Source organism: Gopherus evgoodei, chromosome 7, assembly GCF_007399415.2.
Source record: "Gopherus evgoodei ecotype Sinaloan lineage chromosome 7, rGopEvg1_v1.p, whole genome shotgun sequence".
In the NCBI taxonomy this organism is placed as follows: domain Eukaryota; kingdom Metazoa; phylum Chordata; order Testudines; family Testudinidae; genus Gopherus; species Gopherus evgoodei.
Window position 1 is genome coordinate 12,746,693 of NC_044328.1, and position 23,052 is coordinate 12,769,744.

Sequence of the window (23,052 nt, forward strand, 5' to 3'; positions counted from 1 at the left end):
TAGATATCCATGGTACTTAGCTGGCCTCCATCACAGCAGTATCTGAGCGCCTCACAATCTTTAATATAATTATCCTCACAACGTCCCTGTGAAGTAAGGCAGTGCTACTATCCCCATTTTACTAATGGGGACCTGAGGCAGCTAACTCCCACGGAAATAGTACTTTAGGCCCAGAGCCTCAAAAAGGTATTTGCTAAGTGTCTTGCCCAAGGTCAGACAGGAAGTCAGTTTTGCAGCAGTGAATTGAACCTGGGACTCCCAAGTCCCAGGCTAGTGCCTGAACCACTGGCTGCATCCTTCATTTCCTGCAAAAGCATCAGATGCCACTCCTGATGGTCTCTCTGGCAGTGCCTAGGTCTGTTTCAGAACCTGCGCCTTTGAGCTGAAATTTCCCTAGGCTCCTACCTGTGCAGCTAGCTAACGTCTCTTTCAGCTCCCGCCTCTCCTTCCGAAGCTGGGTCAGCTGAGACCGGATTTCCTCCTTTTCCTTCTCCAGCCGCTCCTTTTCCTCTGTGTACCTCTTCACCTCAACCTCCATCCTGTTCTTGCCCAGTTTGGTTTCTACAGGCACTGCAAACACATCAGCAAAGCCAGGCTTAGCCATGGACAAGGCTAAAGGGAAAAAGTTTTCAGAGTCTTCATGTATCCACGAAAGCAAAGCAAAGCAATCCACTCCAGCAAGTAGCAAGATCACTTAGGCCTGATATACCGCTATGCAGCTTCAGTGAATTAAATTCTCATACACCCCTATGAGATATTGTCTCCATTTTAATGATGGAAAAAACAGTCCCGCCTGGGTGACATTTTTCAGCCAAAAATGTTTTCCAGAGAAAAACACAGTTTTGGCAACTCAGAAACATTCCATGAATTCATGTCAGTTTTGCCAAAAGGTTTTGATTAAAAAATAAAATAAAATCACAAAACACACATTTAGTTTTGATGTTTTGGAAATGAGCGATATCAGTTTTTCAGATGAAAATGAGTGATTTGACATTTTTTTTTAGAAATGGAATGGTTCGAGTCTGTCAAAACATTTCACTTGACCCACAACATTTTCCCCCAACTTTTCAATTTTTGTCAAAAATTTCAAAAAGTTTTGTTTTTGGTTTGACCCAGAATGATAATCCTCCCACCCCCAATTTTTTGGCTTGCCAGCAGACTGAAAAATCCCTTATTTTCACAGCTCTAAAACAAAAAGGCATCAGTGGCAGAACCAGGCTTAGCAATCAAGAGTCCCTGGTTCCCTATCCTGTGCATAAATCACTAGGCAACACCATCCACAACATGACATATTCGTCACCCCTGCAGAGCGGTTTCAAAGTTGAAAAGTACTGTAGTTTAAAGACACAATTGTATATGAGTTTTAAAGGACACAACCAATTTAATAACACTGCTCTGAAAACAAGCCAAGGCCCAGCTGTTCAGGTATCACTGGTGATTTGGAGACATCAGTTGCTGAGTGCCCACCTGACTCACCTGAAAGGATTTTTTCAAAAAGAGCTGAGTTCCCATCCTCTGGAAAATCAGGCCTCCCGGAGATGACTCATGTTAGGCATCCCAAACTGCATCACCCAAAATCTCTAGTGACTTCTGAAAGTCTTGGCTCGAACGTTTGTGAACCACTACCCCATGGCTTCGAAAGCCAACTCCTCTTTACTGAGGAGCAGCACCACACCATCATCCTGGGTATGCAAATTTGGAGGGGGTGAGGGTGGGGGTGGGGAAACCGGAATCCTTGTTTTTAAATGTTAACGCTGGCAATTTGGGGGTAGTCGGGGCAGAGAGGACTGGAGCCAGGTTTACAACAACATAGAAGGAGGTGGCTTCCTAATTCGTATACCTAAAGTAGCTGTGTTTAGAGAGGTGACACTGCAGGCCTTGTCATATGTCTGCTAAGAGCCCCAGAATGTACTTACTCCTCCTGATGGAGATTCCAGCACCTCTGGACACAGTTCATGCTTCTTTCCAGGTTTACATCCCTTACCTTTTAGGCCCCGTTAGGAATAGGCTGTGTCTCTCTATATCTTGAACACAGTGTCAGTGTTTAACGTCTGTTTCCATCTCCCTCCACACCCAAACCGTGGCCACATCCTGTCACCCACCATTTTCCCCACCTTCCTCCACATTTCCTTCCTGTCCCAGTGGCCAAAGCATTCATCCACACCTCAGCTCGTTCTCCTGCACCACATACTCAGGTCCCTCCACCCTCCATCTGAAACACTGCAGCCAAAAATCCTCTCTCTTACTGACCACTTCAACCACCGTGTCCCATCTCTAAATCGTTGGCTTCCCATTGTGATACACATACAACACAAACATCTCCTTGCCTTCAAGGCCCTACAACATGCAGCCTCTGCCTACATCTCTGACCTGGCTTCCCCCTGCTCTCCGCTTACCTCTCCTCTCTCCACCAATGCCACCAGGTCCCCTTCATTGTCTTCTCTCACCTCTGTCTCCATGCAGCACCTTACGCATGGAAGCCCTTCCCTAACCCATCAGCCAAACCACCTCCATCTAATCAATTCCTCTTCTCACTTCTTCCCTCACCCTGGGAGATGTGGGGAGGAGGCTAGATAACCACTCAGCTCTGGTGTCTTACTGAATAGCTTATTATGGTCCCCCTTCCTCTGCTCCTCCCCTCTTCCGTTGTCTGTTTATGGCTTGCACTTGTGAGGGAATATGACTCTGCTTCTTTCATGAGAGGCCAACTCCATTTTAGACCACTCAGAAAATGTTATGAATACACGAAACAAGTGTCTACGCCTTTAGCCTTATCCCCTTCAAGGGGCTCTCCATGGCACAGCGTCTTGCAGCAAAAATCCTTTAAGCCCATGTCTGACCAAGAAACCAAGTGAGAAGAGGCTTCAGACCCCTTTCCTCTTCATTACCTCTTCTTGGAGGTTGAAGGGGTGTGGTTCTCTCTGGGGCATTTACCCAAGCAACAGTACCACTTGTTTGGTCTTCTTGAAAGCAAGATTTATTAAAAAGAGAGAAATGCATTTTAAAACAAAAGGAACAGTTTTCAGAACAAAGCTAGATCCAAGCGTCACAAAAGCAAATCTGGATATGGTCCCCTTAGTTTAGTTGCAGTGAAAAGAAAAGATGTTACACATTTCAAGACATAGCATTTTCCCCTCTGACTCTCAGGGTCAGACGTACCCTCTGTTTTCTGCGTCTCAAGCATCTCCTTTTTGTGCCCAAGATCTGCTTTGCAAGCCCCTTTTTTCATTGTCCATGTCAATCCTTTTCAGCATTCAGCAGCTCTTACAAAATGGTTTAAGCCAGTTGCTGTGGTTTATCACCATCATACTAGATAGCTCCGACCCACACTCCACCCCTCGGAGGAAGTCATCATCCTGTCTCAAAGGCAATATCCACTGTATGTTTCACAGTCAGTCATTCTCCCTTATTCCCATTGTCCTTGGGAAACTAATCTGGGGGAGGGATTCCTGGTCTCTTGCCTTTCCAGAGGGCTGGTTGGAAGCTGTGTGTCCACTTGAAGGCAGACACGTTTCACCTTTGTAGCCTTCCTCTCCCCTGATTTAAGCAACGGTGTTAATTCTGAGACCAAGCCGACATCTCTCTCAAAGACAGTGTGCATTTTTGCCCTTACCACTCCCTCTTGCCAAGCCTTCTGCTTTACATTATCGACACATGCTCAAGCCAGAGTTGCAAGCGTCCGCTGCAGACCCACTTTAGAGGTTTGGCCCAGCTTGGCGTTACATGTCTTGAACTCATCAGCACACAAATTTCTTTCCTTCTTTTGCCCCCTGCCATGCTTGGACCTTTGGAGCCCCAGCTGAGGTCATCAAGCAGATGAGCCATTTTGCTGTAGACAGAGGGAGGAAAAGCAGCGATCCAGGCTGAAATGGCTGCACAGAGGTTTAGGCACTACTCAATGCCCTGCAGGCTCAGGCCCTTACTCACCACTAGCAGATGAAAAACCACCATAAGATCAGCCAAGTGCAGAAAACTTTCAATTCTAGCAGTCAGATAAGTGGTGGGCTTTGCGCACCCATCCACCATTCCCTTTGGCAGCATAGTTATGTCGTCTAGTGGACCCACCTGTATTTGCCACCTTGGGCCATTCCACTTTCTCTCTGGGCGCCGATGCTAACTGTGGACTGGCCGTGACTGTGCAGGAGGCTTTGATCTCAGGACTGCTCTGGGGGAAAGCGATTATCTGCTGCTGCATCTGGATTTTGACAGTGGTTGTCTGTGATGGTGACTCTTCCGGCTCCATCTTCTCCTGAAGTGTCTGTTGAGAGAAAAATGTTAGGAATGAATTGGCAGTAGGGACTAATCAACTGATGACATCTTTCACTGGAGTCGTTACAGCACCTGGTCTGGAATTTCCATTGACATTCTACAGGTCTCCGCTTCCTTAGCCAATAGGGGTGTTTCTGTTACATTGTCCACAGATGGAGAGAGTGGAGGTGACAGCTGTGCCGGTTTCCTGCCAGCGGAGTGCAGGAAGGATTTAACCGGTGTGAGGTCTAGGTACACTCTGTCTGGGTCCTCTTCATCTTTGCTTTCGCTTTGGGGTATTTCTTCCTGCAAAAGAGAAAGTATCATCTGAAAAGAATCCTGACTAAACCCTGCGGGAAGGCACAATGTCAGTCTCACGCTAGGAAGCAACAATGGTGACTTAGGTGCTTATGTAAATGTTACCCCCAAATCATCCAAGTATAAGGCCCAAAGTCTCATTGAAAGCCAGTGGACTTGGACTCCTCCTAGGATTTAGGTGCTTTTGAAAATGTTACCCCGTCTCTCTGTTTTTTTCAAATGAATTGAATGATGGCAAAAAGTGTTGGCCTGAGACCCGCAGTGAATGAAAACCAATTGATTGTTATCCTCAGGTCTGGTCTGGTATGGGAAGGAGCAAGACAAACTTCTTCACACTGTCCATCCTAAGTAAAGGGCCAGTGTTCACGCAAGGGCCAGTCTTCCTGGTCCATGGCCATTTCAGTTGCAATGATGTGTTGGTCAAAGTTCTGCACTGAGACCACCAGACTATTTCATTCATACCAGTGAACAACTGTTAAATGGCAACTATTTTCCACCGCAACCCTTCTGAATTCAAAGCCAGCAAGCCAGACAGGAAAGACTCTGTATTCCACTAACAATCCCCTAAGCCATGCGAGTCCAAGTTACTGCTTTTGAATAAACAAGCTAGGTGAGCAGATAGGCACACTCCGCAGGGAAGAAAGGGGAATTTTCCTGAAAGACTTAGCAAATTTCCCAGGAAGCAAAGGGAGTTTGACTTTCGGTGGATGCTTAAAAAGATCTCCCCTTGCATTGCTGAAGGAAACCTTGGGTGTTTGGTGAGAAGTCTCCACCCTTATAATGAGAGGTATCTGCAATTCAAGCAGTCTTTATCCTTTAGCCCTGAAGTATTTTGCTGCCCTGCTAGCCAAATATCCATGCTTAAGACTGTCTTCAGCAGATCGTAGCTGCAACGCTGCCAGCTAGAGGCCAAAGGAATCAATACAATTACTTGTCTAAGGACATGGCTACACTTGCACATGTACAGCGCTGGGAGTTAAACCCGCCTTCGGAGAGCGCAGCAGAGAAAATGCTGCTGAGTCTTTACACTCTCAGCTGGAAGCCCACTGGCATGGCCACATGAGCAGCTCTTGCAATGGCTACAAAGAGCAGTGCATTGTGATAGTTATCCCAGCATGCCAATGGCTACAACATGCTTTTCTAACGGGGTGGGGGGGAAAGGGGAGTGTTGTGTGTATGTGGAGGGAGAGAGAGTGGGTTTTGGGGGGGCTGAGAGCATGTCAGCATGCTGTCTTGTAAGTTCAGACAGCAGCAGACCTCCCTCCCCCCCCATGCCTCTCTCTCTCTCTTTCACTCAGAGCAAGCAGCATTCTTTGTTCCGGAGCAGTTAAGCAGCCAGCTGTCAGAAATGGAGCTTTGAAAGGGCATATCCGCATTCCTACAGCGAGTTCAAAACAATGACGAGTGGCCACTTGATTTAAGGGGATTATGGGACATTTCTGGAAGCTGATCACATCACAGTAATGCAACATCTCGTCCACACTGGTGCCGCGGTGCTCCAGCGGGGGCACGGCAAACGTTATTCCACTCGCTGAGGTGGAGCACCAGCAGCGCTATAGCAGCGGAATCAGAGCGCTCTACATGCCTTGCCAGTGTGGACGGGGAGTGAGCTAGGGCGCCCGGGTCTCCTTTATTGTGCTGTAACTCGCAGGTGTAGCCAAGCCCTAAGAGTCTGAGTGCTCTCTAGGGACTCCCCTACCCCACCCCCTAGGGCATTCAGCCGGCAGATCAGCATCACCACTGAATCACGACAGCTTTCAAGCAACTCTCGTTGTTTCAGTAGCTCTGAGAAAAGGGATAAGGATTTGGCCTAACTAGCAGAAGGCTGCTGCCATTGTAAAGCCGTACCATGGTCCCCTCCGACAGGTCCACGTCATCGTAGAGTTCCTCCTCCTGGGTCCTTATCTTCGGCAGGTTATCGATATAGGTGTTAGGCTCACAGCACTTCCTTTGCATTAAACTGTAAATACCCAAGGAGACATGCTTTCAAAAGTTGCTGGTGTCCCCCATGTTCCCATCATGCTGCAGTGCAGCCTCCACCCCCACCCCTACACGCCAGACCCTCCGAGTCTGCCCTCCACACTGACTCCACTGCCAGGGTATCCTCTGTGACAGAGGTAGGATTTGCTTCTTAGTGCAATCCACAGTCTCCTTGCCTCAGTCCCGCTTATGGGCGACAATGGAGGAGAGTGAGCACAACACTGCCTTCCTGAGTGCCCAGCAAGGTGTCTGCAGCTGAGCATCAGGAAAACGTGATCTGCTGCTCTTCTACTGAGATCAAGAGCCTCTTGCGTCACACAGCTACCCACCAGCTGAGGGCCAGACTCCATTCTCCTAACTGTTACCCCTCACCGGCTACAGCTGCCTAGAAGATCAAGAAATTTTTCAAAGCCAAAAGTGCTGCCACTGTGACTTACAAGAATGAATTCTTTGCAGCACTCACGATGCAGGAAATCCTGTCAGCATCAACATAATCATAGGTGAATTCTTCTGGGTCCGTTTTCGAGCCTGACTCTGATAAGAGGAGGCCCAGCCAATGGCCCATTTCCTCAGAAGACTTGGCCTACAACACAGCCAAAGAAACAGATTTTTATGGCTGTAACAGCAGTTTCCAAGATGCTTAATATGCTTTAGATGGGAAGGTAAATTGCAAATTTATTGGAGTCTGTTAGGATAAATAAACTGCAATGCTTTGAAATTAATCAAATTAACATGGGATTAAGGTCCCACATGTAGACTTTATAGTTAAATTTATATTTTAAACTAGAGTATTTCTAAAAGCAATTCCTCATTTACCTCCCTGCCAAGACCAGGGCTCTGAGTTTTCCCTGTTATAGTGGAAGAGATCTCAGTTGCCTATAGCCCCACCCCTGCTGGAGTCTTTCAGGCAATCCAATTTTGCAAAGGAAAGACTGAATTTTCAATCTTTGCCCAGTAGAGGGCAGTGATAAGACTTTCAAGATTCCTAGTATTAGGAGACCTGTGCAAAACTTGAATAATGAAACCTGCAGGCTCTCTGAACAGATCAAGTTTCAAGAGAACTTGGCCTGATTTATGGGTCTGAATCAAAACCCTGTGTCCAAACATCCACTGATCATTTTCTGAGTGCATGGGAGGGAGGTTTGAAATCTAAACCCCAATCCAGAAAAAGGCCCGTGTCTTTGTAATGAAACACACTGAAACCCTCGGTGTTCACCAACAGCTCAAGCCACAGTTCACTGTTTGGCGTGTTCTCAGTCCAGATAGGAATTTTGGGACTTGAGACCATCTCTCGCGGAGAACCCTGTGGAACTCCTGGTTTCAGATGGCGTCCACCTGAAACACTGCAAAACTGGGCAGATACAGCTGAGCGTTGCTGTTTGAACCCCAATATTTCAAAGAAACAAAGCAAAACTTGCGGGGGGAGGAGGAGGGGAGAGAACTCATATCAATCAAAACTGGATTAAGTTTGCACAGATCCCTGTTGCTAAAAGTCACCAGGTCTTGTATAGCCCTAAAAGTAAGCAGATTTTTGTTAAATCAGGCAAAATGTGGAATCTGTATTTTGGACTCAATTCTTCTTCCACCTCCCATCCCAGTAAAATTAGTGCAACCTGGAAACCAACCAGTCAGCTTGGACCTTGGCTATGATACTCTGATGAAGTTTAGTTTGCCCTATTTACAAATTGCTGTTTTCTTTTCAAACCCTCTTTAGCTTTTACATCTGCCAGCAGATATATGGTCTGTGATTCACTGGGCACCTCAGACATACAGCGGCCGGTCGGCTAAACAAAACACCTTCAGACCTTGTGACAGTCGTTTCAAGTCTGTTGTTTAGCTATAAATATTCCACTCACTGGAAAACACAGGAAATTGCTCACATTGTCCTCCTCCTACTCTAATCATGCTGATGTCAGAGGAAACTAAGATTAGAGATAAACAGTCCAGGATACAGACAAGTGAAAGTAGCAGATCTGAGTAGATTCACTTGTGCTTTCTGGGCCAGAACCTACAGTGGGGTAAGTGAATGGCAAGTCAATGGAGTTGCACCTGGCCTTTTAAGATTAGTGTTCTTCATAACATGAAGGTCTCTGTTTCCAGTTACCAGCAGTCCTCTAACTAAAGAGAGGTACTTCTGAGAATGTTACTCAGCTGAGTTCACCTGCAGGGCAGTTGGAATTTTTATGGCCACCTTAGCTGATATATCCCGACAATTTCCTATGAGAAACATAGACCACCATACCTCTAATTTGGCTAGTTCTTCCCCACTGTGCAGAATACGGAAAGAATAGAGATGGTCTGGGGTGGGGTCTGGAATAATTTCACAGCCCACCAGACTCAGAGGTTGCTGTGCAGATTTACTTCTATTCTTGTCCTGGTAGAAATGGAGGTGACCATTTTTTATGTGACACCAACGGGATCTCCACTGGCTGTTCACTAGGATGTTCAGGTAATCTGCAAGCAAGCACATGCTGGCTTAGTAACATCTTCCACCACACTGGGACCTGGGCTTGGGAATCACATGCACATTTGAAGCCTCCATTGGGCCAGTATGTCAACAGATACACGTCTGGTTGCTGGTTTCAAAGGCGAGGGCTCACTACACATAGGTTAACTGTAAAGGTTTGGAGCCAAATTTTGCTGCGACATGGGTGGAAAACTACTCACACTTTTACCTTCAGAATTCAGGTTAGGTTCAGAGTGGCAAACAAACTGTGGATGCTTAGGCTGCAGCGCTTCAGCGTAGACACTCAGTACAGTGACAGGAGGGGTTCTCCTGTTGCCGTAGTTAATATACCTCCCTGAGAGGTGGTAGCTAGGTCAAGACAAGAATTATTCCATCAACCTAGCACTGTCAATAGCAGAGTAGGTCAGCTAAGTACGTTACTCGGGGGCTGTAGATTTTTCACTCCTGAGAGACATAGCTTTGCCATATAAGCTTCCCGTATAGACCTGCCCTTAGTCAAAGCTTATGCAAAACTATGGAGCCCTGTTCACCCAAAGCTTTAAATCCCACACCAACCTCTCCCTGTTGAGCGTTCAGGAACGCTATGTCTTATGTTGCTTGCTGGGGACGGAAGCACAGAGGCCTTCTACATATATCTCTGATTTTTCCAGGGGCTGATGGCTGACTGGCAACTCATCCTTCATGCTACTACCTGCTCTTGTGAGCACAATTATCTTTAGATGCTAGGCTGAAAATACAAAATTGTGGGTTCTGTTTCATGGTAACATCCTTCCGGACACTTACTGGAAGTTTCTAGTGTCCTTTCTGGACTCTCCAATGAGCTGGATTTTTTTCTCCCAAGGTTCATCAAGTTGCTCAGTTTAAGGCCAGTTGTACCCTTCTTCTTGACTAACACAAACAGAGAGAAATGTATAGTATGTGAGTCATGTCATTGGTGCCACACACAAACCATGTTACCTGCCATTAAAGTGACACACATGATTCTCATTCCAAACTAGCTGGCGGGCATATTTTTAAAAATCTAGAATGCTAGCAGTGAATGCCGAAAATGAGTCAATAGTAAACAAATGCATCACTTACTGTAGGTCCTCCCCATAAACAGCACAGGCTGTGCATACCAATGGGTACTCTAATTTGTACACGACATGCAGGATGTGCTCTAAGGCCCCCATTACCGTAGCATCTGAGTTCCTCGCAATCTTTCTTTTTTAATGAATTTATCCTCACAACACCCCTGTGAGGCAGGGCTCAGCTATAAAACTCCAAGGCCCAGGGAAACTAAGGGCCAGATTTTTCAAGGTATTTCAATGCCTAAAGATGCCGATAGGCACCAAGCGAGGTTTTCAAAAGCACAGAGGTGCCTGAATCCTATTAACTGCAATGGGAGTTAGGGAATTTTCAAAACCTCCAGGTACCTAACTGCCTCTTGAGGCACTTACACACCACAGGAAGTCTGGCAGAGCTGGACCCAGGTCTTGAGTCCCAGACTAACATCCTTATTATTGGTATAACTACAGCGCTAGCGGCTCCACTCACAGGCCAGGACCCTGCTGTCAGAGAAACGATTTTGTCCCAGTAAAAGTCCCTCTCCCCAGTACAGAGCTCCCAGAAGGGCAGGGCTGGTCTATGTTCCCTCCAGCCCCCCAGATCCTTTGTGTTCTCTGCCTTCTTTCCCACCTTTCCCCCTCCATCCTGCTCCCCTCTGACCCTGGCTCACCCAATCTATGACCACCCCTCACCCTCCAGCTCACCCAATCTCCAACCCCCTTCTCTCCCCGTCCCCTCGACCCTCTCTCCCCAGCCCGTCACTGGAGGAGTAGTCAGGACGGATGCAGCAGTGGTGACCATCATGACAGAATCTTATTCCAATCCATTGTGCAAGGGGCTGTACACTGCTAGCCCTAAACACTTGACCATCCTTCCTTTCCACCTGTGCCTGAAAAAAATGGAAGTTAACATGTCTACAGCTTTCACCCGCCATCAGATCAGTTTGGGGTTCACTGTGAGTGCAACGGGCAGGACTAGTGATCTGTAATAAACAGAAACCCATCCAGGCAAGCCTCTCCCCAGTGCAGGGGGTGAACTTGCTCTCCGTTCACTTGGAGGCAAAGTAGTTCCCCCTGCCCCACTCGGAAAGCAGATTGAGGGCATTAGATAATCAGGCTGATGGGCTAAAGAGCCAGTTAGCCCATCAGGATAAAGAGACACAGGAAGGAAGTGCTCGGTGGGGTGGGAGGAGCTTGGGCTCACAGAGGCCTCAGGGAAGAGAGGGCTCTGCTGCTCTCAGGCCTTAGGAGAGGTCTGAAAGCACATAGGGTATTGTAAATAGACTGTTGCATGGGGACCAGAGTGGTGGTGATGGTAGTGGAGAGAACTCAAATACATGGTCCTGTGAGTCTATGAGGTAAGAAGACAGAGCAAAGGAGTGTCCTGTTACACCAGACATTGGTTTCTTTTACCATCTTTTGTTTCGATGGATTCCGGGTGGCCGTCCGTGCTGCTCCCGCTCTCTGATACCACAGAATGCCTCTCGGACAAGTCCGCCTGTCAACAAGGACCAGATGTGAGCGCCCCGGGGCCAAGGCAATACACTAATACCACCAAGAATGTCTTTGCTCACACACACACACACACACACACACACACACACAAATCCATAGGCTGGGTCTCTATGCTGGTCAAGGGAAATTTGGTGAAAGTATTGACATAATTATGGGAACAAAGTGCGGACATCACAGAAAGAAGCATGAAAAGTCACATGTGTCCGATGTAGCAATCCAGGCACATTTGCAAACCCAGGTCTCAAAATGTGCGGGCCCCCTACCTTGGCTGGCTTGGAGCTGTTTAGCTCGGTTGAAATCACTGGAGCTAGGTGAGGATCTAGTCTCTACTCTGTGCTTTGGAGGCCCATCCACTCCTGTCAGGCAACTTAGCCAGAGTCCTTTCCCCTTTAAATTGTAGGCCAAGCCTTTTTCATTATTATTTTTTTTTACAAATATTTTCCTAAAAGTAAGATGGGATCCATTGCTGCCTCTTTTTTCCCCCATCTATCTGTCCACCCTGTGTCCCTCACCATGGTATCTGGGCACCTACTTGGGTTTATTGTGCTAATGTGATGGCCTAACACTGGAGAATCTCCAGTTCCCGAGCTCTCAGATAGTCACCTTTGTGCTGCTCCGTGGGCTCTTTCTTAAGACTCCCAACATTTATTTGTGTTGGAGATGGTCCCAGGCTTCAATGTTTGAATCTGGATCTGAAATGATCCAAACTTTTGGAGAGTTTGGATGTAGGCAAATCATTATACTAGGATCAGGGTAGGAACATAGCTCCTGGCACGCTAGGTCAGACCAGTGGTCTGTTCCGTCCACTAACATGTTTCCACCAGACACTTCAGTGGAAGGAGCAAGAAACTCAGCAGATGGCAGTTCAGGCCCTCTATGTATATAGAGGAAAATTGATATTGTTCCAACGACGCTTCTTTCGGCAGTAAAGTTTGGTTGCATTCGTATCAGTGTCAGCCTCCTTCCTGCCCAGATAAAGTTACTGCACTGGTGTAAACTCTGCATGTTTTTTGTTAAAGGAGCAGGCTGTAAAAGAAGGATTTAAAGCATTTTACACATTGAATATCACCTCGCTAAAGATACAAGCTGTACCTTGAGGTGGGAATCTGGAACGTATTGATTTCCTTCACCCACTCCTTCAGACTGAAGACCACTGGTCTCTTGGATTACCTGCACAGAGAACAAAGCAGCAAGCTAAAAGAGTTGTTAAATTACCAATATTCATCATCTTCAGAGGTATGCAGACCATAGGCAGCAAACCTCAACATCATGCCAAAATTCACCTAATGTTAAAAACCTGAACCTCAGACCGGCTTTGTCAAAGGGATCGTGAATGCAGGCTCCATAACCAATGAAACCGGAACACATGGTGAACAAAACCTGGGACCCATTGCAAGCAAAACCAGAATTAGGGTTTGATGTCAAACCCCTGCCCTGCTCATGTAGGGTGCAGACATAAATGTAGGTGGAGCAAGCCGTTCTGACAGAATTTCTCTTTGAGGTTTTGGGTTTGTGTGGACTGTAAATGGAAAACAAAATTCAGAGGATGTTAGGCACTAGGAGCAAAATGAGATGACACAATTTGCATAAAACCCTGGGAACTGAAATCACTAAAGCCAGGTCTTCAGTTGGTGTAAATCATGTAACTCTTCACAATTTATTTCAATGGGGTGACACCAACTAAGGCCCTGGCCTATAAAGTTCAAATGAACAAAAATTCTGAGGGCCAAATCCTGCCTTGACTTGACCTGTTGTGACCCGAGTGACTTCAGTGGGGCTGCACTGGGTTTATGTCAGGGCAAAGCTTGGCCCTCTGTATCAGTCCAGTGGGTGAACAGAGCTCTTCAGCCTGCTTTGAGTTAATCACTGATCTTTGTAAAGATTCATTGTTCTGCTGCAGTTTCCATGAAACAACCATGTTTCCTGTACAGTCCTTAGCTATTCTGCGTTTGGGACTTTCTCCAAAAAGCGTTCCCACACATTGTTACAGAGAGAGGCATTAAGCATTCTTCTGTTTCTGCAGCATTTCCCATTAAACATCAATTAGACTGAAGCTGGGAGTTCAGTGCTCTCTTGCTGAAAGACTTTCTTTATTCTGGCTGGAAAGGTTGGGCTGGGGAGGTCCTCTCCATTCTCCGACATACAGATGGTGGCCTGGGTTTTCTGGGAGCATGCTTGCCCTGGACATGAAAACGAAGTGGAGCATGTGTCTATGTGCTTGCAGCTGTGAATGAGGCCAGTGTATGTTGGAAGTACAGCGGAATGGGGTCCAACCTCCAAGCAGAGCCACTGTAACGTCTATGGGAGTTGTACAGCTAAGTTCCGGTGCATCCCTATGAATATAATAAAAGCATATAGCCTGATACCCAAACTCTTTGCTCTTGCCCCCCTGACACTCACTCTCTGTCCCTCTCCTTCTCTTTCTAACCCCCTCTTCCTGCTCTACTAACAACCCCACACACAGTCTCCAACAACCAACAATCCTAAAGGATCATTTTAGATGCTTCCTTTCCTGGCAATGTATCCTCCCCTCCCTTCCCTTAAATTCAGACCATAGTGTAGGGAGCTGGAGCTTTCGCTGCTGATCTGACACTGCTGGCCCCGAATGACTGATATCTCAGCATGCACAATCTTCTGGCAGAAGTGCTGAGCCTGAAGAACATGGAGACGTGTGAAGAGCCCAGCATGGAGAACCCAGGGGAGGGGATGGAGAGGTTCCCTGCCAGCAGAAATTATTCCAGCAGGGTGATTGGAAGAGACAGCCATTTCACCTCCATGAACCCGAGGACCTTCTATATTCTTTTACCTTCTTCATAGCGAGAAAACTGCAAGGAATAACTTATTCACCGTGTTTCTCAGTCAGGGCAGAGCGCAAGGGAGTGCCAAGAAGACAGGCACGAGATACAAGCAGGGCCAGATTAATCCATTACTGGGGCAAACATACACTTCTCTCAGTCTGGCGCGAGAGGTGGCCCCGGGGAAAAGGTTATGCCAGCCACCCTCTCCCATCATGATGGAGGGCTGACTGGGCCAAACCTGAATGGGGCTGCAACCCTATGTGCCAGGTGGCAATGCCCAGAGCAGGAAACTGGGCCCAGCCCCCCCGGTAGAGGAGCTGCTCTTGCAGGGTAGTGCTCTTCAAACACCACCATGGGGTCAGGATTAGGGTTGCAGTGCCAGGGCAAAGGGTACTGCTGTGGGTGGTCTGCGCCCCCTCAGCTGGGCAAAGGGGAGGCGGCGAAAGATCCTGCCCTATGATTTTGGCCTCTCAACACCAATTTGGGCCTTAGCCATGTGCCTAATTTGCCTCCGGGTTAATCCAGCTTTGGGTACAGGAGTGCGAGCCCAGAGGGAGTTACCCCAGGGGCACAGCGGAATGAACAGCCCCCCTTTTCCACTGGTACAGCTAATCTGACATAGCCCACCATGGTGCAATCATGTAACAAAAGACACCGCCTCTCGGGTTACAAAGTAACATAGCTCCACTCACTCTGAGCCACTGCTCTGCCTGGTCCTTGCTCTGCAAGCCTAGCACAATCACATCTCCAGTCATCGGAATGATCTTCAGCTTGTGTTCTTTCTTCCTCACTTGCTTTTCCTTGTGTATGACACTGCAGCCAAGCAAGTTCACATCAAGCTGAGGGGTGTGGTCCTTGGAGCTCTTGTAGCACTGAGAGTAGAGGGAGTAAGAGATTAAAGTAAGTAATTAAGTAAGCCTTAAATAAGAGATTAAAAGCATGTAAACTCAGCATAACCCACTTCCTAACAGCACAAGTGGAGCAGCATGCACATCTGCAATGGCTGCAGAGAATACAAAGAAGGTCCAACTCAGTTACAGCTGCAGCATCCAGATGTTTTACACACACCCCATAAAAATATATAGCATAGATATGTACCCACCCTCCCACACACCAGCATCCTTCAGACAAACTATATCAAGAGATTTTACTGGGTCTACCAACATGTTATGAGTAAAATAACAGCCATGGGAGGCTGCTGTCAGAGGAGTCCGGATTAGAACAAAGGAGTCCCTGACTTGCTTACAAACGACTAGGCCACGTGTAAAATTTTCTGAAGTGCTGACATGCCTTCGGCACCTAAGCCCCATTTTCAAAAGAGACTTAGGCACCTAGGGGGGCAGATTTTTGTAAAAAGTGTTTAGGGGCCTATAGATGCACCTAGTGGGATTTTTAAAATTCTTCAGTGAGTTGGATGCCTAACTCCCACTGAGTTTAAATAGGAGTTAGTCAGTTGCCTGCTTATGCACTTCTGAAAATCCCACTAGGCACCTATCTGCTTCTTTAGGCACTTATATGCCTTTGTAAATCTGTCCCTTAATGCCATTGGTTTTCCATGTGATGTAAGCTTCTAAGTGCCTGATTCGCTTTTGAAAATCGGATTTAGGCACTTTTGAAAAATAGGGAACAGATATTTGATAATGGGCTCTTCCACCTAGTCTCCAGAGGTAGAACATGAGCCAAGGGCTGAAAGTTGGAGCTCGACAAATTCAGACTGGAAATAAGGTGTACATTTTTAACAGTGATGGTAATTAACCAGTGGAACAATTGACCAAGGGTCATGGTGGAGTCTCCATCACTGGCAATTTTTAGAACAAGACTGGGTGTTCTCCTAAAAGCTCTGCTCTTGGAATTATTTGGGGGAAGTTCTATGGCCTGTGTTATACATCAGGTCAGACTAGATGATCATTGTTGTCCCTGGGCTTTGGAATCGATGAACATTTTACCCCACATCGTTTTCTATGACAACTAACAGCAATACTGCTCTACCTGCTCTTTGGCCTGTGGTATCACCTGCCTGTATTCTATTGGCTATGTTACCGAGTGGAAATCTTTGGGGAATTCCACATGGAGGCTAAGTGGATATTTCTTAAAGCATCTGAATTAAAATAAGACTCTCTGCCATATGGGAACTGAGAAGCCACTTCCCACTCCCGGTCTGAGAAAATAGGTTATTTGGGGGGTGAGGTAGGAAATGCAAATGTTTGCATACCAACAACCTAGTGTCCTTAATGACACACAGCTGTTTGGCCCACTGTCCCAGCCATTTCTTCCTCCAGAGGAAAGCACAGATGCGAGCATCTTTCATCAGCTCAATGGTGGCTTCAGTGGATGGCCATTGGTGGGTTGCTGACTTCCCTTTGCTGCTCTCTTCTTCATCATAGGATTCGTATGAGCTGCTGACTGCTTCTCCGTCTTCTGTAAAAAAGGCAAAGCTGGTCACCAAGTGTATTTCTGGGTGGTAATTCCTGTTTGTTTCATGCATGCTCACATCAGGCAAGTGAGAGTGTCCTTACACCATGCCACAGTCACAAGCAGCTCAGGCTCTGCCCCAGGGCTTTCCTCTGTTGAAGATTTCCTAAGGCCATTTTCTTAGTGAATTTGATCTCCCAGCATCTGATTTTTCCTTCTAGCCCAAACTGTTCCTTTGATGTTTTGCGTCTGAGATTCTCTCTTTGCAAATACTCAAAGGAGTCTACAATTTAAGAGTTTTCCTCAGATGCCCTAGCAGATGTTGGTTGTATTTTTTCAATTATATATTTTATATACTCAACTAGAAGCCAAAATTTCCAAACCTGCAACGTGATTGCAAGCTATGTCCAGTTCCTTCCAAGTCAGCCCCTGCCTCCTGTATGTAAAAACAAACTCTGCAAGGCCATGCAACAAGCAATGAGTCGTTGTCTGTTATTCTGTGGTTCCCTTTCTGGGCCAACGGCTATATCAACTCAACCTGGAATGTATGGCAAGACATACATCTGAGCGGTGGCATCAGTGAAGCGATGTTGAGTGTGGCAGTAAGAAGTAGTAATAAACTACAGCCTTAAATAATAGTGATTGTTTTTATGTTCAGTCAAGAACAGTATGTAACTGTCCATTACATTCTTAATAAGGAGTGGGATTTCAAGAACGCTCAGCCTTGGCTTGACTCTGTTCCCACTGAAGTCAAGGGAAACATTACCATTCAAATGAGAGCAGAGGCCAATGCTGACCACGTTTGAAAATTACACCCACAATGTATAGTGCTACTCAGCTCTGATGTACATAGGTCATGAAGGTTTTCAGAAGGAGAAGATGGCTGGTCATTGGTGCAAAGTCCATTGAAGTCAATAGAGAGACTCCCCAGCAACTTCCAGGAGATTTGCAATGAGACCTAGGTGTTCATGATACAGATGTAATCTGCCAGCCACTCATTATTATTAGTGGGGTTCACATAGATCCATCAGAGGCGTACCCCAAGATATGTGCACCTCGTGTTTAATTTGTGCATGTTCGTCTCTACTGAACAGAATTACGATACTGATCTCATTATGCTGCTCTGATCAAGACTTAGTCAAATGTCCACTCAAGTGCAGTGTTACCTTAATATTGCAGGCATTTCTGAGAGAAAAAACAGGGAAAATACACCGCTACCTTGATAGAACGCCACCCGATATAACACGAATTTGGATATAATGCAGTAAAGCAGTGCTTGGGGGGCGGCGGGGAGGGCTGCGCACTCCGGTGGATCAAAGCAAGTTCAATATAACATGGTTTCACCTATAACGCGGTATGATTTTTTGGCTCCCAAGGACAGCGTTATATCGAGGTAGAGGTGTAGTTAAAACACTTTACTGTGATTCCTTGAAGCATTATCCGGTAAGGTAGATGTATTCATTTTTAAAATAAAAGTAACTTTGAGAAGCCACAGCAATGTGACAATATTGCTCCCAAAATCTCCCCCAATTAAGTGTTACACGATAGCTCGAACAGGTGATTAGTGCAAAGCAACACTAATTAAGCCAGTGTCTCAAAAGGAGACTATCCACTTCAAAATTCACTGAATGCCCATAGGTATTGTGTTAATGGCCCACCATCAACCGATCAGGTAGTTCAGCTTTCAGAAGACGACGACTGTATTATTTCCCGCATACATGCCACTCTACAGCTTACCTCCTAGAAGACTTTGGAACAGATCCTCAGCTATTGTAAATCGGCATGGCTTCACTTCCAGAGAACTATGCCCATTTACACCAGCTAATGATCAGCCCCTTCACTGGTTGCAACATCTTCATCTATAAAAAGCAGTGCCATTCAGATGTACTCTGATAAAAACACTCTTTCTATATGAGATGAACCACTGATTGGCAAAAAGTGATTGCGAACTTCTGAATATCTCCCCCACCCAGGATGACAATGTGCCAAATGGGGGTGGTGATCCATCCATGCTTGTAAGGGAGGAATGCTGGTGGTAACAAAATGGATAGTTTGGGCAGGGGATCCTCTCTGATACAATGACAATAAATAGAAAGACAATGCCAGAAGTTCAGGCTTTGAAAACATGCCGTACCCATGGTTATTGTGGCATAAATTACTCCCTCGGTAACCTGTAACCCTGTCCTGGCTCCTGTAGCAGCGAGCCTACCAAGAATACCTGCAAAGTCACAAGCAAAAAAAGAAAGAGAGAGAGAAAGCGCCCATATTTTACATTAGTTCCCCTTGAACTAGGCAATTCCTTTTAAAACGACCGTCAACATTAAAATCAGCTGGTGCAGATGAACTATTTCAGTCTGAATTATTATTAATTAGGCAGCCATATTGTCACTCACATTCCCATTGTGTTTCGTAACCTGCCACGCAATTACGCAAATGCAGAGCAGGGGTAGACTGATAAGGATGGAATCCATCTCAGCACTGACTTGAAGCAAAAGAGGATCCTAGTAATTAATGCAAATGTAACGAAGGGCGATGGCATTCTTAGATTATGTGCAAAAATACTGCGGATGAAGGAACAGTCACAAGACCTAACAAGCCTGTCTTTATTAGGTTCATTCTAATTTATTCATCCACCATTTGTTACGGTGTCTTTTGGTCCCACCTCTGATGCCACATGACTTGCTTATCTCCTCAGCCCATCTGGAGGATTTGCTTTGATGTCTCTTCTTGGCAACATATTTGCTAATTTTATTAGTGCTACTATTCTTGTTTTAATTTACTACATCCATGTCCTTGGAGATACAAGACTTAAATTCAAAAACTCAGTAACAAGAGACAAACAGCAGCTCCCCAGCTACCTGCATCTTCACCACTCTGCTAGGAAAGGATGCCCTTCTATAGCATCCTTGCCCCAGGATCTCAAAGCACTTTCCATCACCCCATATGAGAGAGATAAGTAACATTATCCCCACTTTACAGATGGGGAAATTGAGGGACAGAGGGTCCAGTCTTGCATCTGTCGAAGTCAACAGCAAAACTCCAACCCCAGAGGATGCAGGATCAAGCCTATGGAGATTTAAAGACAGAGCTAGGATTTGAACTCAGGTCTCTTTACCCAAGCCTTGTGCTGTAGCCATTATACAACAAACTCTCTCTTTCCCCTTGTACTATAGCTCCTCTTCAGCCACTTAATTAAATTTCTTCCTAACATCATAATCTCATTACAGATCTCCCATCTAAATTTTCATTCACCTAAAGTAGCTGCCTGAACTGTGAACTGGTCAGAGAGTGACTTTCACTAGGACCATGGAGCTTCTTGGCCAATTCTTAAACTTTTTCCTTCCCATATAACCCCCCTGAAAAGGCATCTGTGCGTAACCACCTGCAAAGTGCCTTATTTATGTCTGGGGCAGATATGAGCTGAGGAGCCCTGTGGTTCTGCAGTTAAGATGTGGGTAACAATACTGTCTACTCTAACATTCAGGATTTATCTGAACCTGCATATTCCCATCCCAGTTCACTTTATGGGCCTGATTCTCCTCTCATGGCATTTTATACAGGTGCAACTTCATTAAAATTATAGGCTATCAGATGTAACTCCATTAGCTACCCATGATCTCTCCCAGCATAAATGACAAGAGGAGGTGGGCCTATGAAGAAAAGGGATTCATTTGACAAAGAAGCCTTAAAACACAGTCCAGGTCAGCAACCAGCCAAAATAGGGTTCTCATCTCATACTGTAATTTGTTTCCACTTTGGACTTTGCAACTGTCACTGTGCTATGCACGGTGGCTGTAGAGGGAACAGAATTCAGATCCTTCCCCTAGCACTTGAGCTAACAGAGAATCTCCATCAACTGTTTGCACTACAGGGCCTGTGGCACAGTTGAACTGTTCTGATTCCATCCAGCAGAGGGCAGTGGTGTACGCCACCAAGTTCATTACCATTTTAGTGTCCAAGGATGCAGCGACCAGTTTGCAAGTAAAGATTCGGCCTCGCCAGAGCCCTCACATTTAAAATAGTCAGGAAAGACGAACAAAGCTACCATCTGAACTAGAAGAGTATCTAAAGAACAGCTGATGCCTAGGAAGGAGAACACTAACACCTAACAATGACGCATTACACTCTCCGACCAAAGATCACCTTTACTCATGTTGAATAGCACCTTATTCCACAAGTGGTCCCATAATAGATTTCAGACCCACAGTCAATGGAGCCATCTGAGGAGTAAGGGCTACTCAACATAAGAAAGGAGATCAGAACACGTCCCATTGTTCTTAACCAGTGAGCCTCAACTCTCCCAAGACAGATACCGTATATACTCGATCATAAGCCGGTTCATTTATAAGCTGACCTCCCCCCCTCAAGATGGATATGTAAAAATGCAAATTTTTTATGACCCATTCATAAGCTGACCCTATAATTCAGGGGTCAGCAAACTTTGGCTCCTGGACCATGACAACAAGCCGCTGGCAGGCCGAGATGGTTTGTTTACCTTGCATCTGCAGGCACGGAGGTAAACCTAAGTAAACAAAGTGTCCCAGTGCGCCAGCTGCTTACCCTGATGGGCCAGGACAGCAACTGGTGGGGACATTTTTTGGGGGGAGAAACTGTGAGTCAGGGGAGTAACCTCTGTGACCACCCCCCTCATGACCATGCCCCTAGCCCATGACCCCCTCACTCTCTCTATCCCATCCCTTCCCACCTTAGCTGGGGAGGGCCAGAGGAGGATGTCTTTGGCCTGCCTGGAGCTGCTCTGGCAGGCTGGGCAGCACGGCCACAGCCTGCTCTGGCGGGCCAGACCGGGTGACGCAGCCATAGCATGTTCCAGCGGGCTGGGCCGGGCGCCACAGCCGCAGCATGCTCTGGCAGGCCAGGCAGCACAACCACAACCTGCTCCGGGGGGCAGGGCCGAGCGGCACAGCCACAGCCTGCCAGCCCTGAGCTGCAGCTGCTTCGGAGGCTGGGGGGAAGAGTAGCGTGGCCAGAAGCGTAGAGACTCTGGCCGCGCCTCTTCTCTTCTGGCTCTGCTGCCTCTCCTTGCTACCTCTGTTGGGGAGAGGGTCTGTGTCCCACCTCTCCCTCTCTATACCCATTCATAAGCTGACCCCCTTCTCTAGTACTTCCCTTTTTTACTAAAAAACTCGGCTTATGAATGAGTATATACGGTACTTGGCAGTATGATTATATCCATTTTGACAGAGGAGGAAACGGGGGCACAGAACAGTTGAGTGAATTGCCCAAAGGGGCCTAGCTACCCAGTAACACACTGGGGACAGATCTCAGGAGTCATGACTCCCAGTCCCCTGCATTTATGCCGTTCATTGGTCTGTATAACACAGAGCACATTTCTCATTTGTCTAATGATAAACTAACAATAGCAGCCACTAGACAGTGTTCCTGGTAACAAAAATCTTATATTTCTGACACTACCCCAAACCATCTTAGCCTGTTCGCTGTATGCCTCGTGCCTGCATAATCATTCACTAGAAACTTCTCAAAACAAAGGTGCCATCACAGTTATTAGAGGCATTCCCCGCCAGTGCATATGCTGAATTAAACATCCTGTATTGCCAAGCAAAAGAGATTTCAGTAGAATTCTAGTTTCCCCCCCCACACACGAGGTTTTCTATGCACAAAAATGTTGGTTTTATAAAGCTGTCTGAGTAACATAACCCAGTTTAATTGGCATATATACGAGATAGAACACCTGGCTACATATGAATAAGTTTGGTGCATGTCCCTATGTGCTGTGCTTCTCAGCAGAGTTGGACAATTATCTTTTCCTATGTGCATGGCAAAAAATGTAACTATTATCTCACTGCAAAGGCAATTGGAAAACACCCCAGCATGTATAATGCTTTCTGGCCTGAATGAGGCCCCAAAGCAAGATGGAGGCAGTCTTGGGCTGGCAGGTGGCTACACACAATTTAAAACAACAGGAAAAGAAACAAGAGGTATGACTCCCTTTTCTTTTTACCTGCTAGCTAATTCCCAACTTTATCCTGTGGGATGAAGTTTACAGCTGCCTTTTTGTTTGGGTAGGGAAAGAATCTGACATGAAACTGGCAAAAACTGGAGGTTTTTTTATTTGCAGGAGGTGGAGCTGATGGTGAATTTTTTGTCAGCAGAATTCTAATCCTTGGACTCAGAGCACTGGGGAGCATGACGCTGTGGGGCATCTGTGACTCAGAGGCCCATTTGCAGTTCACTGCTCTGTGTCAGCAACTCATCAGGCCTGACACGGTCATCACAGCTCACACACTGG

The 23,052-nt window shown here is 46.4% G+C and overlaps 1 protein-coding gene across 4 annotated transcripts in view; it reads right to left on the bottom strand.

Annotated features, from left to right (window-relative positions):
* The window catches only part of AFAP1L2 (actin filament associated protein 1 like 2), a 116,262-nt gene that overhangs the window by 5,281 nt on the left and 87,929 nt on the right, over window positions 1-23,052 (bottom strand). For 2 of the 4 annotated variants that reach the window (XM_030570407.1, XM_030570406.1), the window contains exons 6-16: window positions 16,585-16,790; window positions 15,065-15,244; window positions 12,667-12,744; window positions 11,473-11,557; window positions 9,797-9,901; window positions 8,789-9,000; window positions 6,984-7,129; window positions 6,415-6,526; window positions 4,342-4,554; window positions 4,066-4,258; window positions 406-570 (exon numbers count right to left, since the gene is read on the bottom strand). In XM_030570407.1, coding sequence (XP_030426267.1) covers window positions 406-570; window positions 4,066-4,258; window positions 4,342-4,554; window positions 6,415-6,526; window positions 6,984-7,129; window positions 8,789-9,000; window positions 9,797-9,901; window positions 11,473-11,557; window positions 12,667-12,744; window positions 15,065-15,244; window positions 16,585-16,790 — 1,695 coding nt within the window. Of the gene's footprint in view, window positions 1-405; window positions 571-4,065; window positions 4,259-4,341; window positions 4,555-6,414; window positions 6,527-6,983; window positions 7,130-8,788; window positions 9,001-9,796; window positions 9,902-11,472; window positions 11,558-12,666; window positions 12,745-15,064; window positions 15,245-16,584; window positions 16,791-18,918; window positions 19,003-23,052 lie in introns of all 4 variants that reach the window. The other 2 variants (XM_030570409.1, XM_030570408.1) reach the window with 2 other exon arrangements.